At 39.1% G+C, this 18,675-nt stretch overlaps 1 protein-coding gene across 1 annotated transcript; it reads right to left on the bottom strand.

The window, feature by feature from the left end:
• Positions 1-9,840: 9,840 nt before the first annotated feature.
• Positions 9,841-18,452, bottom strand: ubxn7 (UBX domain protein 7). The gene is made up of 11 exons (XM_028593194.1): positions 18,373-18,452; positions 16,129-16,282; positions 15,782-15,846; positions 15,601-15,666; positions 15,320-15,432; positions 14,335-14,481; positions 13,837-13,927; positions 13,239-13,369; positions 12,272-12,758; positions 12,090-12,169; positions 9,841-10,980 (listed from the first exon to the last, which is right to left on the bottom strand). The coding sequence occupies exons 1-11, from the start codon at positions 18,440-18,442 to the stop codon at positions 10,819-10,821; spliced, it is 1,566 nt and encodes a 521-aa protein (XP_028448995.1). The 5' UTR covers positions 18,443-18,452; the 3' UTR covers positions 9,841-10,818.
• Positions 18,453-18,675: the final 223 nt, after the last annotated feature.

Below are 18,675 nucleotides of genomic sequence, written 5' to 3'. Positions count from 1 at the left end.
CGAGCTGGAAGAGGGAAAAAAAAGAAAAAATGTCCTCAGGTTTCCTAATGTGTGCGTGCATTGGCGTGCACGTGTGTACTTTAGTGTGCTGCTAGGATACACGGGATGGTAGAAAAACAGAGAGATGAGGCTTCATCGGCTATCTGAAATTTCAACATACTGGAAATTCAGACTATCCTCTGAAACTTCTCAACCATTGTTTGAACTATCTGAAATCATCCATCATGCACTTTGAGGACAAATAACCTCCATTACAAGTACAAATCCTGCGTTCAAAATTTCAGTTCAGTATTATCTACAAAATGACTTCAAGCATCAAAAGTAAAGTAAGTCACATAACAGCTTCCATCAGTGTTATATTGTCATATATCATATATCATTATTATGCATTATGATTACTATTTCACTTATGTGTGAGCAGCCTTTTACTCTTATAGATGATCATGATGGAGCTCATTTTAACTAGGCCTACTTTATAGGCTACAATTGATTGGTTTAAATTATAGCCGCATCATATTTCATAAATTGATCATGTGGTTTGTGAGTAAAAAAGTAACTTACAAAATAACCAGAAATGCAGAAACAAATCATAAGCATAGTGGAATTAAAAAATACAAAATTCCCCTTTGAAATGTAGTGGATTAGAAGTATAAAGTGGCATAAAATGGAACCTCTATCTCAAAATTGTACTCAAGTACAGTATACCTATAGGCCTACTTAGTTAATGGCTTTGGGGTGACTACTGCTTCATGAAGACAAGGAGAAGTTCTGCAAAACCTGACTACTATATACTGTTAGTAATTATCCAGCCACTTCAGGCAGAAGTGTAAATAACCCTGACATTTATGCCATCAGAAGAAAAAGGCAAAAGCGTGTAAAAAATTGCATTCATCCAGTGTACTTTACTTGGAAAAGCTGCAGTGTGACCCACATAGGAGTCGAGTTTACAGAGACAATGTTGCCCAACCCAAGAGCAAATGTTCCTGTTGATTTTTGTAGCGTTAATTTGACCAATATCCAATCTACCAAATAACTTTCACAATAGATTTAATGTTTCACAAGGGGCCTTTAGTAGTGCAACTTTGGAAGATCCGAGACATGGTGCTGGACGGAGTGGATATTTTTACTGTGATGACATTGGCTATTGCTATATATGTACACGTACAGTGTCTTATAATAAAACATTTTCAAGGCAATGGGATTTACAGGAACAAATAATCATTTAAAAAATTGACTAAAATTATAAATGAGAATCAGGTGTAGCAGGAGAAATGCAGATGGGGACATATCAGAGACAATGAAATCTGTCTGGAGTTATTCCTCTTATTGATTTGCCCTGTAAAGCAAATATTTGAACATGAAGCTTGAGAGGATTTTCCCAACAAGGAAAGGGGATAAAAGGTAAAACTGTAGCATTATGCAACAATACTCAAGGCATTATATTATATATTATATATGTATATTATGTCAGCAGGTGTAAATGGACACGTGTATCAAAGTATTACGATCCTTGATCAGCAAAGCACATTACACAAGAAAAGCACATTACACAACACTTTATTTGCACAGTTGAATGTCCATTATGTACTCAAAGTAGTGCACAAAATGCCCTTTAAGCTGAATCATCACACACTATGTTACCCTGACCTTAGTCTCACCCTCACCCTACCATGACTAAATCTTTATTTTCACCCCCGTCCACTGAGATAAAGATGACACTGAGTATACATAAAGTTTCCAAACTTTTCTATCACATGAGTAATTTTAGTGACATATACTACAAATAGATAGTACACAGACTATCAGGAGATCATAAAAGTAGTGACTGCTGCAGTGCAAATTATACTTGAAATTGACATTCAATCAGCAATAAAACTAACAATCTACTTCCGGTAGATTCTTGATTCCATGCTTTCTCAGTTGCCTGTAGAGTCTAGTGTCTGAACACGTTTACTATGACAAACAAGTATTTTATTTCATGTTAAAGACTTTTATGCACTGCTGCTGACAATGTGTGTTGCTGTTTCCCATGTATTCCAGTTACCAACTTCGTCCTTGTTGTATGGACCCCCTTTTGCCTTCAGAACTGCCTTAATTCTTCATTGCATGGATTCAACAAGGTGATGGAAACAATCCTCAGAGATTTTGGTCCATACTGACATGATAGCACCATGCAGGTGCTGCAGATTTCCACATCCCAAAGGTGCTCTATTGGAGAGCTGACGGTGGAGGCCATTTGAGTACAGTGAACTCATTGTCATGTTCAAGAAACCAGTTTGAGATAATTTGAGCTTTGTTACATGGCGTGTTATTCTGCTGGAAGTAGCCAATAAACGATGGGTACACTGTGGTCATAAAATGATGGACATGGTCAGCAACAATACTCAGGTAGTCAGTCTTGTTTATATGTTTAAAGTGCTCATATTATGCTCATTTTCAGGTTGTGTTGAGCTCTGTGTTTTAGCTACAGAGTGAGACATCTCACTTCTATTCCATCTTTGTTGGGAGTCGCACATGCGCAGTAGCTAGGTAAGGACAACCAGCCATTAAGAAGCAGAGTATGAGGGCGTGCCACGCTAGCAGCTAGGCGAGCATTATAACGTGTGTTACAAATTGACGCACGTTCGTCACGGAACTAAAGGCTGGACTACAACAGAGCTGTTTGGAGCAGTTTGTGAACAGTGTTTTCTGTTGGAGATGGTAAGTCCCTTTTGGTGGACTTTGGGCTTTTTCACTTTGTAAACTTATAACATGCACAAAAAGATATATAACACAATAAAGGAAAGGGAAAAAGTTAAAAAGCATAATATGAGCACTTTAAACAATGCTCAATTGGTAAATTGGGGCCCAAAGTGGGCCAAGAAAATACCAGTACACCATTACACCAGCACCAGCCTGAACCGTTGACACAAGGCAGGATGGATCCTTGCTTTCATGTTCTTAATGCCAAATTCTGACCCTACCTTCTGAATGTCGCTGCAGAAATTGAGACTCATCCTCATTTTTTGAATCTTCTATTGTCCAATTTTGGAGAACCCGTGACAATTATAGCCTCAGTTTCCTGTCCTTAGCTGACAGCAGTGGCACCCAGTGTGGTCTTCTGCTGCTGTGGCCCATCTGCTTCAAGGTTCCACATGTTGTGCATTCAGAGATGCTCTTCTGCCTACATTGGTTGTAACAAGTCATTTGAGTTACTGTTGCCTTTCTATCAGCTCGAACCAGTCTGGCCATGCTCCTCTGACCTCTGTAATCAACTAGAACTAACTCTCACTGGACATTTTCTCCTTTTGGAACCATTCTCTGTAAACCCTGGAGAAAGTTCTAGTAGATGATCTGCAGAATTTCAAACCAAGCATCAGAATGGGGAAGAAAGGTGATTTGAAAGTGACTTTGAAAGTGGCAATTTTTGTGCCTGATGGGCTGGTTTGGTCAGAAAAAGAGAAAATATCCAGTGAGCAGCAGTTATCTAAGGTCACAAAGCTCAAATCATCTCAAACTGGAACATGACAATGAGTTCACTGTACTCAAATGGCGTCCACGGTCACCAGCTCTCCAACAGAGCACCTTTGGGGTCTGGTGGAACGGGAGGTTCACATTATGGATGTGCAGCTGACAAATCTGCAGCCACTATCATGTCAGTATGGACCAAAATCTCAGAGGAATATTTCCAGCATCTTCTTAAGGTAAAGGTACTTTATTGTCACATACACATAGTGAAATTCATTCTCTGCATTTAACCCATCCCACAAGGGAGCAGTGGGAGTGCCTTGATCAAGGGAGAACTGACTAAAGAACCTAGAACATGTTTTTTGATGGTGGGCAAAACCAGAGCACCCAGAGGAAACCCACACAAACATGGTGAGAACATACAAACTCCACACAGAAAGGCCTGGAACGAGCTGGATTCAAACCCAGAACCTTCTTGCTGTGAGGTTACAGTGCTAACCAGTGAGTCACCAAGCTGCCCAAAATCTATGACATAAAAAATTAAGGCAAAAAGGGGGCCAAACCGGTACTAGCAAGGTGTACCTAATAAAGTGGCCAGTGAGAGTATACTCCTCCTCAGCCAGCATTCACCTGTTTACCCACATTGTCTATATTTGATCTTCCTTCCTGCGTGTGAGATGTGTTTGCTTCCCTTGCCCAATGGTTTTGTCTGCTGCCTTTACGGAATTATTGCTCTTTGAATGATTAAAGATTCTCTCATGATCTGCCTGGTGAGTCAGGATTTGAATTTTAAACCTGTGCTTGTTTCCTCAACCCCCACAGATTATGATTACTGTGCCTTTGTCAATCAGTGCTGACACTTCACTAAGCAGCATTACTGTAATGACACCTCTTGACAACACAGCCGGCAACTCAATAGCATTACTGTCCTGTAATCACTGTACAAGTTGATATTCACTGCATGCTTTATTTATACAGAAATCAGCCACGTTTATATCTATCTATGAGCTGGATTTCTGCTGGAGGCACCAGACAAAACAATTAAAAAAATATATATACAAATGAGTCTAAAAACAAAAGCTCTAAGTGATAGCTATTTGTTGCAGTAAACATTCATATGGATATATAGGGATATTAAGCAATAATTTGTAATATTTGTTTTGAGTTTTTGAAGTCCCCCAGCTTCCTGAAATTGCTCTGGGACTCTTGTGACTGACTTGCATGTGTGACAGTGACTACAGTCCACAAAGACATCCTGACTAAATCAGAGCGGATAAGCTTATTATCAGTGATTGTTCTCTTGAAACATGCAGAACAGGGGGTTAACAAGGCATTATAGGTTGGACATTACACACAAACACTCTTTCAGTCTGTGACGCAGGCCTCAAGTACATTTTTTCCTGCTAAGCTCTGCGTATAGGCTCTGGTACATCATTAAAGCAACTGCCACTTCAGATGTACATGAAATATTATACAAATAATAAAAAAAAAAAAAAAAAGTCTTGCCAAGGGAAGGGGTTGTGTATTTTGCACTTGACTAAAAGTCGAGTATAAGTGAAGGAGTGAGCGGTGACATAATGCTCAGCCGGTGATGATTCATCTCAAATACCCACACATGATGATAACACTCTTGAATCAGCACCTTTGAAAACTGTTTCTAGAAAAACACATCTGGCTGGTTAATCAGGAAATACAGACACTGCTGGTCCCAGTTGTTTATGATGTCACAATGTCACCTTTGCAGAGGTGGAAGAAGTGCTCAGATACTTTCCTTCAGTAAAAGTAACAATACCACTATGTAAAAATACCCCATTACAAGTAAAAGTCCTATTCAAAATCCTATAGCAAAAGTACAGAAGTATTATCAGCAAAATGTATCAAACATGAGTAATTATATATAAATATAAGTAATTGTTCTCTCAGAAAAATATAATACAATAAAATATGATTTATTATTATATTACAATATTTTAATATTAATGCATCAAGGCATTTCACTGTTGTAGCTGGTGGATGTGGAGTTATTTGTAACAACTTAATTAACAGTTTAGTTTGGTTCTCAACCTGGGGCTTCAAACAGATACAACCCCTAATTAAATCTCAGGGGTTGTGAGATGAATAGTGGGGTATGAAAGATGAAAACCCCTAAATTCTGCCAAACAAATTTGTGTTCAGTTTTGCTTTAAATTAAATAATGAAGCGCTTTAGCTCATTGTGCTTTCTTTGGTGGAACAACTCATAGACAGTTTTTTTGTGAAGGGTCTTAAGTTAAAAAAAGCTTGGGAATCAATGGTTTAATCTCTAATAATGCATTATTTCATAAACTTATCAAATGTTTTTTTTTAAATAAAATCCTGATCTGAAAAGTAACTTGTAGCTATAGCTGTCAAGTAAATCTTGATGAGTAAAGAGCACATTTTTCCCTTCTGAAATGTGGAGTGGAAGTATTAAATAGCATAAAATGGAATTACTCAACTTTAATACAAGTACCTCAAATGCTTACTTAAGTGCAGTATGCACCTATGTAGGTTGAAACTTGAGAGGAGGCGACATTCATTAAGCTTATCAGATCTTTGTTTGATCACAGTGCAAAAGTGATCCTATTTTATCTATAGTTACATCCAGCAGTTTTTTTCAGGATGGGAAGGACTGCCAACTTCTTTTACCGGGCCAATCTGGTGAATCAAATCTTCCATCCACAAACATGCTTCTTTAAACTGCAGGCTCCTGTCGTCTGCATATATTACAAGTACTCTAGTGATATATTTATGCACTGTCATAAAGTTGCGGGACTTACAAGAGACAGATTAAAACAAGAATGGTCATGCAGCAGAGGCCAAGAAAAACTGGATCCTACTTTTCCCACAATTGCGTTCTTTTTGTAGCCTTGTGAGACCGTCCTGATCTCGCGAGCTCCAGTTTTCCACTCGCAGATCAGTCTGGCAGAGAAAATTTGGAGCCGTTAGCCAAACGACCGGGCCAATCAGCGTTGGTTTTGAGGTGGGTTAGGTGGTGATAGACAGATGGTTTATCCAATCAGCTAACCAGTATTTTCAGACAGCGGTAGCCGCTCGCTAATGCTTTTTTTCTCTTGGATCCTTCTTTTGGAATATGGTCCGTGAACCTGAAATGGTGTCTTTTATTCCTAAATTCTCGTTACACAAACGTCAAATATCCTTTACCAACATGTTTGCATGCTGAGCTAACGAGCTATGCTTTGCCTGCAGCAGCAGGGGCGGGCTTGTGGTTGTATTTTCCTACGCTTCGTGGATCTGATTGGTTGATTTGGCCCGTCTATCACCAACATAGGTGATAGACAGATGGTTCATCCAATCAGCTAACCAGTATTTCCGCCCCTTCCCAAAAGTTCTCCAATGGAAAGTTCCCAGATGGATATGCCGAGCAAATGCGAAGCAATCCATCTGGCAGAGTCAGGTTATTCTTTTTGTCCACCGAAGTCAATCTACGAGTCATTTTTCGGAGTTACGAACCGGAAGTTGCAAAAAGAACGCCCCCGAGGTCGTATATACAACTCGTCAAGTCGTCTGAACTCAGAGGACCCCGAGTTCGTTTCTCGTTTTTTGACACGGATATGACGTCACACTCAAGCTACTAGTCGCGATTACAAGAAAAAAGAACGCACCATTAGTCCCTTGGCTCTTAAAGAACGCACCATTAAGCTTCGCTTCAGAACTCGAACCTCCTATGGCGCCATTTTGATGCTAGAAAGCAATCACCTCCCGTTAGCATTCCACTGACTGCCATTCATTTTGATGTCACTTGACAGTGAATAACTTTACATCTGAAGCGTTTAAAGACTCTATTTGTTCATTGTTTATTTCTAAAAAAACACGACAATGTATAAAAGGCTCCATTACGTTATGGCTCCGTAGCAGACGTTTTTGTAAAAATAGGCTAACGATTGTGTCATAACCAAGCGACTTACTGTTGCATAGTAGAGGAATTACCATATAGTACAGGAGCTCGAAGGCAGTTTCGACTTACGTTAGCTGTTTAGGTTTAATTACTAATGTTAACTAGCATTTTAGTTAGCAATAATTAGCCTGTGCCCATGTCATCTCCTTACATATACCTACGCTCTCCGTCTCTGTAAGATTGGGAATGATTGAGATTTCTCTTGGCACAGCTACCAGAAGACTTACAACTTTCAGACAGATTGCTCACGTCACATTTACGTTGTCTCTCTCAGTTGGAGTGCCCCTTTAAACTCAGCTCCAAGAAGGCTCACTGATCACACATTAACTATAATTGATTTCTTTCTGAGAACTATCTGACAGGGTCCATAGATGACTGGGGTCAACATACTTCTTATGCAACAGACAAAACTTCAAACAAGGGTCATGCTGAGGGGCCCTGTCGTGAAGCACTGATGAATAAATGTAGGTTTCAAATGAAATAAATGCAAGTTATCACTGTTATGTGAAAACATTTAACCTCCTCAACATACAACTTTTGCAGGATTTTAGATCAGACTTGCTATTTTAGCTTGTTAGTATTTTCCCAGCTGGGTTATTAAATGTTTTTATGACCTGCAAGCTCAAAAAACAGCAAAACAGCAAAACATCAAAACAGGCGTCACATGTCAACTATCCAAAGCAATGTTGATAGTTCACTGATATAAAAGATGACATTTTGACCTGTGATTTTGTTGATTCCAGATGCCATTGTGCAAAGAAAACCTACAACCTCGGCTGTTCTGTATTCGAGACAGCTGATCAGCATTACATACATACATTTCTTTTTCAAGTTAAGGCGGAAAAGGATTCAGTACTTTATTCAGCGCTGCCCTTTGACAGCACATTTCCCCCAATTCTCCTTTTGTCTATTACACACACAAAAACGGTGTTGAAGGAATGCCCTTCACGTACTGTAGTATCCAAACAGCGAGTGGAGTGACACAGAGGCCTCATCTGTTTCTACAGCTGCAAGTCCTTTTCTTTCACCTCTGACCGTTGCCCTGTACACTGTTAGCATTATCAGTTGGGGCCCTCATTCAAAGGGAAATATAAAAAAATGAATTTTTAATTTTAAGATGCTAAACAATGACACGTTTCTTCTTCTTTCTTTCAAATGCTTGACACTAAATGTGATCTACAGTATAAATCACAATGACATTCTGTGACAAAAAAGACTTTTTGTTTCTAGCACTGGTCACATTTTCCTATTTTTCTAATTTTTGATTTTCAATACTTATTTACACTGCTATTTACAGTTATACCTCTGCATATACAGTATTCATTATATCCAAATCGCAACATTTCAACAAATCCTTTAAACGATCCGTGAATATGTTATATTCACCCTGTCTAAAACGCTCCATTTTAGTGCCTGTCTCTTTAAGCCCCAATCCTGGAAAGGCCCAGTCTGCTGTGATTGGTCAGCATTTCCGGGTCTTACGCGTCTGCAGAGTCTCCACACCATCACTGCAGCTGGGGAATGAGTGTAACAGCACTGCAGCGGTTCTTTCTACCTACTGTATATATAGTATATATATATAGTAGAGTCCTGACCGCTCGTTTAAAGACGGGCTGTGTACATTTCCCTGTGGATTGAGTGTTTGATATTTTTACAGTATTTATATAGCACCTTGACCTGCTTTATAATAAAAAAAAGAAATGGAAATTTCACTTTTTACAATAAGGGACCATTAAAAATAGAAAACCGCTCCTCTCCAGGAAAAAATTGCAACAACTTGAACTTTTCACCAACAAACATTAACATTTTTTGTTTTGTCATCCAAAAACATCCTTAAGGATGAAAAAACATTCTGTAATTTCCTTTTTCATAAAACATTTGTGAAGCTCATTTAAATATTTTTAAACCTTCATTATTTACATTGGATAGTGGTCTTCTTCACCTAATTTATTGAAGGATTGTTGATATTTAAGGCATATTACTGCCACCAACTGTCCACATTTGAGCTAATTAAAGCCCACATGGTGCATTATTAAAAAGCAATATAACTATAAGCAGGAGTTCCAGACACTACAGATCCTATCACAAATTGCCAGATTGTTGAGGCATTGGTTGGTACTCTGAAGTGGTCCCCCCAACCTTATACAGCTGTTGTCATCAGTTTAATTTACTAAACATTGTCAGTCTTTGATTTAGGCCTAAATAACAAATTAACATAATTTGATTAAATAAAGTCACAGGGTTAGCTAGGTGCATACTAAAACAATTCTTCATAACCGAGTAGTACACATCTGCTTTCTAAGTTGTTGCAGTTGATTCTCATGAGTTTTTGCTTTTCTCTTTTTATTACATGTCTTTATTTGTTTTGGTATTGGTTTGTGTTTTATCCTTTGACTATGTCTCATCACATGCCTGTGTAGTTCATTTAAAATGTGACAAAAGACCAAGCAGAATCTCTCTTGGTTTTGGTGGTTATATTTCAACATCAGCATATTTTCTTGGCAGCATATAAAAAAAGAAAGGAAACATTGACTACAGCTAAATATCAGTCTCTCTAAGCCATCTCTGTACAGTGTAGGTCCGACTGATGAGATGTACCACCCTTCATTCATTCCCTTCTGTATCAAAAGTTGAAATCCAAAAACAATCTATGAGCCTCTAATTAACCAATAGAAACTTGAGTAAAAATGTGCAGATCAACCCAAATCCTCTCAGATCTACACAAGTGTGTCACAGATGTCCGACGCATTTTCTTGACTAGTAATTTCCAAAACCATTTCTCTTAGTGCTCCTGCCTTCCAAATAATTACAATTGTTCAAACAACGACCGTGTGAGGGACTGACTTTGGGTCAAAATAAACAAGAATGAGCCTCTCTTAACCTGTCCCCGGGTAAAGAAAATAACAAGAGCAAGAAAATAAACTCTGACATTTAACATCCTTTCTGGGAGGTAAAAGTCTTTTTGTACAAGTCCCTGGTGCCTCATCATCAATCAGTGATCCATTATTTAGGCTTTGTTTTTATTTGAATATGAGCTATCTAATATATATATATATATATATATATATATATATATATATATATATATTCTATCCAGATGTGCCTCAGTGTTCAGAACCATATGAAGCCTGCATCAGAAAAGAATATATTGCATTAAAAAAATTTGAGAGTGTCGGCATCTTTAACACCTTACTGGCCAACTGTAGCGCACTACAAAGGGATTAGGCTGTCAGTAGAGATGTCAGTATTCAGACCCGTGGAGTGGCGGGGAAAGTAGTCCATCCACAAAGAGCTGTCTTGGCAAAAATGGGGCCTAATTCCAGGAGAACAGAAGGTTATAGGATCAAGGCCAGTGACATCGTCCCAGATCATTGGTGAGAGGGTGATGTCTAGCAGAGAGATACAGACAAGCAAAAGTGAGTGTGTCTGACAAGGCTAGTTCCTCTCCTGAACAAATACAGTCTCCTGTGGACAAAGCCCCGCCTCCTGCAGCGTGATGTCATAGTCCAAGTGGGCAAGCTTCCTTCTGGGAAAGTTGGTGACGAGTTCAAAGCGTTCATTTGGGTAGCCTTTGGATTGGACGTGTCTTACCAGGGCCTTGACGAGAAAAAAAGAGTAAAATAGCAGAAGTGAGACATTGTAAGTAACAATCAGTATTTGTGTGATAATATTAACTGTTTGGAAATGCTACCATTTATTTTACTCAAAGCAATAGTTTCACATTTAAAATACGCTTATTTGCTTTGTTGCCAGGAGTTAGATGACATGACAGATGCCACGCCCACATTTGTACAGTAAATATGAAGCTGGAACCAGCAGCCAGGTAGCTTAGCTTACCTAGAGCCAACCTAGCTCTGTCCAAAGTTAATACATCCACTTATCAGCACATATAATAAACACATTATACTGTACTGTACTGTATGACCTCGTTTGTTTAATCTGTACAAAAAACAAAAGGCTAAAAATTACAATTTGCAGTTTTGTAGAGAGTTCTTCTGTGCTAGACTTATTTTTTGGCAAGCAGCACCTTCCTGGAGTCTGGCAAAAAAAATTCTGTTTGCATCCAGTTTTATGCTTATACCCTCTTGGCTCCAGCTCCATACTAAATCCACACTTATATGTTTTTTTTCTTTAAAAATGCATATCTTTTGCTACCTTCACGCCTCATTTCCACACTACTCCGGCATTTCCAAGCCCCTAAACTAAGACATTTGGAACCACTGCTGACCCCGTTTGAAAACTACGGGGTTCCGTTGTAGTCTGGATGAGCAGAAACGACGGCGCACGCGAGTCAGGCAAATAAATCCCATGTCCTACTTTTCACCATTCTTTCTCCTAAAGTACTTTCTGTATTTTCAACCTATACATCCATAATAACCGCAGATCAACATTAAACAATCTGCTTTCTGTTTGCACGTGCATGCCCAGTGTATGCGAATTGTCACGTGATATGCATTGTCAGATGTGTTTATATGGACAGAGATCATTTCTTATACAGAGTCTAAAGGCATGGGTGGACGCAGACCGCTTTTGTTTTTCAAAATGCTGTTCAAAAATCAAAACGTAGTAGTGTGGATGCAGCCTTAGTGTACAGACATGAGTGTGACATCGACCTTCTTATCTGACTCTCGGCAACAAATCTCAGAAGCGTATTTCCAAAAATGTATGAACTATTTCTTTAAAGTAGTATTGTAGTGTGTTCTCACCAAAAGTTTTGCTTTAGAAGACAAGGAAATTTGCTCTCTCTGTCCATCAGGGTAACGGAGCATCAACCTGGCTTTGGGACCTGTGTAAAAAAAAATAAAAATAAAAAACATGATGGTAAATATCTTTAATACCTTAACCGTCACAATAACTGTTTGAGGTTTAGAATGACGCGTTGACGTACCATTGTCGTCAGGACAGTCCACGTCACAGATTTTGGTGGTGCTAGTTGTGGAAGGTCCAGCGCTTTCGTCTGCTGGGGGACAGTGGTTACCTGCAGAATCGGCGTCAGGCTGAGGATGACGAGGAACAGCAGCTGAGGGCTCCAGGTGGTTCTTTTTGCTCTCCTCTTTCTTATGACTGTGGTTGTTTTCTTTGTATGGAGACTTTCTATGGGAAGAAGTGGAACTATCGGGGTGTAGACGCTGCTGGGCCGCGGTGGCCGGAGGGGGCGGAGTGCGTTTGCTGGTAAAACTTTTCTCTTCGCTGTCTGAGCCATCAACAGATATAGGACCCTCGCTATCAGAGAAAGGCTCTGCATCTGATTCGTCATCTGATCGGGGGGAATCAGGGGCCTCGGGGGCATTTGAGGACTCGTAGTGGGTCTCCTGTAGGGAGGCTCGTATCGCTGCCTCCAGCTGACTGTCTTCACTGGCATCAATCAGACTCTCCTAGAACAAAAAACATAGTGTGCAGCTGTAGAAAACAAATCAAAGAGCTGGGTAAAATAACACAAAAACATGGCATTACTTATTACACTAGCCATGGCTATATTGGCCAATGCTGATGATAATGTGACCATCTTTGGAGGTGACTAACGGTGCTATTAGAGTATAAGACGTGTGCAAATTTTGAGATACGGTCGTCAGTAATAAGAGATTGTACGCAGATAGTACAGTGTAAGTAAGGTCACAAAAATGTAATATTTTACATGTTATTCAGCCTTTAGGAATTATATCATGATATATAAATAACAAATAAAAGCTCAACAATTCTAATTTGTGACATTCCTCACAGAGTCCCAGAGAGAGAGAGAGAGAGAGAGAGAGAGAGAGAGAGAGAGAGAGAGAGAGAGACAAAGTGAGAGAGAAAAGAACTCTTATTAGAGCAGAAAAGAGAATGAGAGGCGACACATGAGATGAGAGACCCACAGAGCGAGCTCGTTTGGCAGGGGGTGCGTGGCAGGATGGCCCATCGAGCTGGCCGTGCTCTGCCAGGAAGCCAGTAGTCTGCTCCAAAAACGATGCCACGTCCAGCTGATTCCATTCCACCATTTTTTGACCTGAAGTGAAAATGTTTTGAACACCACAGGTCAACAGCAAAATCAATTTAACAGAACATTTAAGCAGCAAAAGTAGAAGTGTTCCGCTTAAACTGCATTGATTTAGAACTACTTTGCAGATGTAAACAGCGAGGGCGAGACATCTGCTCATCGTAGTGTTTATATATTAGCATTCGTCTTTATTATTTATTTAGTGAAAAAACCTATTGTTGGACTGTATTGATCCCAACACTTAATAATTTCTTGCTCAGTCACGCACCATTATTCAAGGATGTTGTGTAATGCTGCTTTTGAATTACTTCTCCTAATGCTGTTGTGTTGTCTTCGAAATAGTATGCATGCATGCATGTATGAATGAGAGATATATGCTGTCCTCCACCCCAAACAACAGCAGATATATGGTGTCACTGAAGATCAAGCATCAGAACTGTGGATAATGCTGCAACTAACTTCCCATGAACACTCACCTGTGCGGGGATCGAGGATGGAAATATAGGGAAACTTGTTCAGCTTATAGAACTGGATGTATCTTTGTCCCTCTTCACTATCATGATATACCTGTAATGAAAGAAAATGCACAATACAATTCAGACATGAACCATAAACCAGATATACTCAAATTGAGTGACATTTATGTGAATATTAGGATAGGATCAGGCTGAATAAGGTCAGGCTGTTTGCAAGACTTTTTCTACAGTAGAAGAAGAAATGGGTACTACAACATCACTGTGTACTTAAAAAACATTTGCACTGTAAATGCACTGCTTTACGTTTCTTGCTTACCGTGTCCGTTGCAGTACTGTCGATGGTTTCCATTTTTGCATCACTGACTAAATTAATTTCTCAAATGAATAATGAAGTTCAACTTGACCTTCCCATCAAATGAGTTGCTGGACCCTTGCAAAGACCTCAACACAAAGCTGCAACATGAAAGCATCACAGGCCATGTACAAAAAACAACATACCTGCCAGAATATGAAGTGTTCTCTGATGATGGTCTTCACTGCATCATTACTCCAAACATCCCTGTTCAGGCATTGGCAGGCAAAGTCCTGAACATTTTGAATGTTGATCATAAGCCACTTGTTCTCAAGTTGTCCACAGTCTTTTGCCTGTAAGCACAGTAAAGGAAATATATGATTTGATTTTTATTATTGGGTCATGCATAAACAAGGTTTCACCAAGTTAAATTTAGGACTTTTTAAGACCATTATAAATTAAATTTAAGATCTTTATCACAACATCAACTAATACCTAAATTCCGTTTTTTTTGTTCGAAATGTTGGTTACAAAACATCTTTTAACTGTTTTTGTTCAAATCGCACAAGTAACTTTCTTCTAATTGTGTTAATGCTGCATGATAAACTATATACATACTCTATATCGTAATTCAGCTTCTTAAAAAACAGCTCTGTAGCCCACTGAGAAATATGTGATTTATGTGTATTATATTCTATTATATATAGAATAGAATAAATAGAATAGAATCAGAAGAAAACACAGAAAATCAAGATGGATTTAGTCAATTACTGAGAGATGTGATTGTTAAATCGCCAAATCTGGAGGAAGACCCAAAGAAAATATGTGGTTAAGCTACAGCTTGATGACAAATGATAAAATTCATGAAGTAAACGTGTCTCTTTATGGAGAACAATCGTAACCATCTACATCAGTGGTATGTGATCATGTCGTGGAGGGTCTGTAGGTTTTCATTTTAAAACACTACATCAGCTGATTTCACATACAGTATACTGCGAGTGCACATGCAACCAGAGAGGGAAAATGTATACATCACAAATGACAACCTGCACACAACCTACAACCTTCCATACATGGCAGACCTGGTTTCCCACCTTTGATCTAGATAGTCACCATCTGAGATTTCACTGAAAGTTCACACAAACTGAATAAAGAGCTGTGGTTTAAAGTGTCCAGTGATTGACTCCTCACCGTCTCAAAGCTGCCTTTGTGCATGAGCTCAATGGGAGGACGGAAAAGGTCTGCCAGGGTGCTCAGTTTCTTATCCACTGTTCCACCGTTACGCAGCTCCTGTTCCTGGCGAACTGGGAATAGAAAAACATTCATAGTCATTACAGGAAATAAAGACACAGTGGGAAAAAAGGTTGAGACAGAGAGAAAAGGTGACAGGTTGTCTTGTTGGTGTTAATTACGCAGCATTAATCTATACCAGATCGCTACGGACCAGATTCTTTAAGCTTGAATTTACTCACTTGTTTCTGTTTGAAAGTCTCGGAAACCATCAAATATAGATCGAGCAGGTCTTCTTCGCTTTGGCACTGCATGTATAACAGACACATCACATCATATTAAGCTGACTGAAACAGCACAGCCAGAAACAACTATTTCGTGTAACATCTGTTTGCATGAGGTCCAATAAGAAAATTACAATACCTCCAAACAATGGTTCAGGTTCCACCAATATGTCCTGCTTCTGAGGAATGGGTGCTCGTACGTCACTGAGACATGAGGCAATACAGTATTATTCTAAGAAGCAATGAACTTTGTTATATCAACCAGCAACAACACAAATCACAGTAGTGCTCGGAACCCCAAATTCTACTCTAAGCTCACTGTTAACCACAACAACCACCATACTAAACTAGCAGCGCAAATATGGAGAACTATAAAAAAAAAGAAAAAAAAAGACTATCTTTAAGATAATTAAATGTGGCAGGAAACTGGAAAGACTTTGTCTGACTTTTATCTGACATGAGTCTGGAAGAAAAATATCAGCATACTCTGAAGGGGGAGCTCTGCTGCTTGAAGCTGCTGAACTGGAGCTGGTGCTGGGCTCCTCTGCAATCCCGCCTCCGTCCAGAAACATGGTCACCGCCATCTCCAGGTTGTTGTTGCATGCTTCCAACATATGTTGTCCTACACTCTCTGTGGCTCCTAAAAGAGTGTTGGACAAAGGCATACTGATGTTGAAAAACATTATGGATAAAACTCTAATGCACAGGTACATGTGTGTGAAATATCACACTATCCATGTCAGTCATGGAACAGTTTATCTATGACTGAAAACTGCAGATCATCAGTAAAATATGTTTTATATTGAAATAACCTATTTAATGGACTATGTTTATTTTTGCATGTTGAAACTTGTTTACTACACATCATGTCGCCTATACATTACATACATTTTTTCAAAGCATCCTGTTTTATAACTTACTTTAACAGGGCCCATGGATTCAATTCATTTTACTATGTTGTGACTAGAGCCTGAGGAATGCTTTGACATTGATATCAGTATTTCAAAGTAAAAAAAAAAAAAATCTGATGATCTGTTTGGCGATTTGGTTTTATTATAAACATTTAATACGGATACTGTAGTTCGGTTATTAACGTCGTGACCAAGATATGTACTATTCAGAAACTGAACAGGTGAAAAATGAACTTTTCAGGGCTCTCAGAGGGACAAACTATGTAATGGGGACGACGCTTCTAAATTACCCCAAATACAGTATATCTTCGTCAATTCTGCACTGCAATTTCTTATTACATATCTGCACACATCTACAGCAATAATACATCTGTAAACATTATAAATGCAACGTATATAGTAACATTTAAATGTGACACATGGTAAAGCATATGCTGTACTACATACAAAACATCAGTGATGTATTAGTTTGATGTCTGCAGCTCTTCTGTTGTATATCAAATTAATCCATTAAATGAATCCATACAGTATCATACTAATTTATGCATGTTTTAGCCTATTTGTAACATGCGCGGACATGCTAACATGTTTTTTGTTTGCTTTATAACTTGCCTTTTACTAGTTTTTATTCATTTGACTTTTTGTGACAATGCATACTTGCATAAGATTGAAACAGGCTTGTGAAAAACCTTGTCAATGTGAACATCCTGTTTAATATTGCTTTCGACGAAATAAGTCCTTGTTTAGTCTAAATGCAAAATGAAGCTTTACAACTATAGGGTCCTATGAAATGCAACGACATAAAAACGCAGATACGCTGTTCACTGTGATGGATTACCAACAAGTCTTTGTCATTTGACTACAACACTGTACTGAAATGAATGAAAGTAAAACTGCCTGAAAGTTAATCTATGAAGAAAATGCATCCGGTCTAAACAAAGTTAATGGTATGCTTTGGGAAATAGTAGGCAGTGACGTTAATGTAGCTCAAGTGTAGGCTACGTGATTTGTAGGCTACAAATAGGCTGCAAAACACCAGGATTGTCCTTAAATGTCTTAAGATCATGACTTGACACAACGAATAAAAGTATGGAAATACTCTGCATTTGAGAAAACACTAATCTGAGGGTTAACTTGAGTCTTTTTTTACGTGAACAGCGCCGTTTGGCTACACTGATCTTTCCGTGTGTACTGCGCATGTCCGTTTCACTTTCCAAGTCAAGCAGCAGCCCCCGAACTGAGTCTCCCCTCTCCTTTCCGTTAAATAACTTAAAACTGATAAACTGTCCATTGTGTCAAGCACACAAACTATAGAGGACCTCTGACGAGTAGTTGGAGACAGACAGTGAGCTCATCCGAGTGCAGCTAACGTCACAGTCAGAGTGAAGAATACAGTAACACAACGTAAAGCCTGGATGATGATGAAGAAGGGAAATGTTGCACAGCCGACGTCCATTCCACATTATCAAACAACATGTAATGGAAAAAGGAGCAGAAAATCAGCTCTAGGCTAGCGAGATAGTCTCTGCAATGAGCACCACAGGGAAAATATCATATTTTAAAGTGGTTGTGACAGATACTATTCGAAGCGGATGGGTTTCTGGTCTTTTTTCTGAGTCTTTCACTTGAGTTTAGCAGATAACTGGCTGTGCTTTTCCCCCTCTGCCAAGCATTGACAGCGTAGGGGCCAGGGGAGGACTTAACGTCCGTTTTCTCATCTACGCACTCATTTTGTGCTTTGTTGGACAAGGGACCTATTCCTGTTGGATAACCAAAACCTACTTAATAGATCACACGTAAAATAAAATGTATTTTTTACCTGTTATTGATGTGAATTGTTGTATTAACCCATTCACCCCCGGAGCTGAGGTGTCTCCGAGCGCCGCCATCTTACCGCCACAAACAACAACATAAATGTCGCGCATGCGCTACGCCGTCCCTTTTCCCCTGCCTGGCGCGCTGGCGCGGCGCAAGCCCCACACGTCACCAAAGGATTGTGCTGCATTGTGGGTTATGTAGTTCAGTAAACAAATGGCGAGTTATTAGCATAATCATAATTCTTTTTTTATATATGGCTATTTTATAGGTTTTATGCAGTTCTTGTAGGTTCACCATAGGTTTT

This window comes from Perca flavescens, chromosome 12 (genome assembly GCF_004354835.1).
Source record: "Perca flavescens isolate YP-PL-M2 chromosome 12, PFLA_1.0, whole genome shotgun sequence".
Lineage (NCBI taxonomy): Eukaryota > Metazoa > Chordata > Actinopteri > Perciformes > Percidae > Perca > Perca flavescens.
Note: the sequence above shows the minus strand (reverse complement) of the source record. Positions and strands in the feature narration are given on the sequence as shown.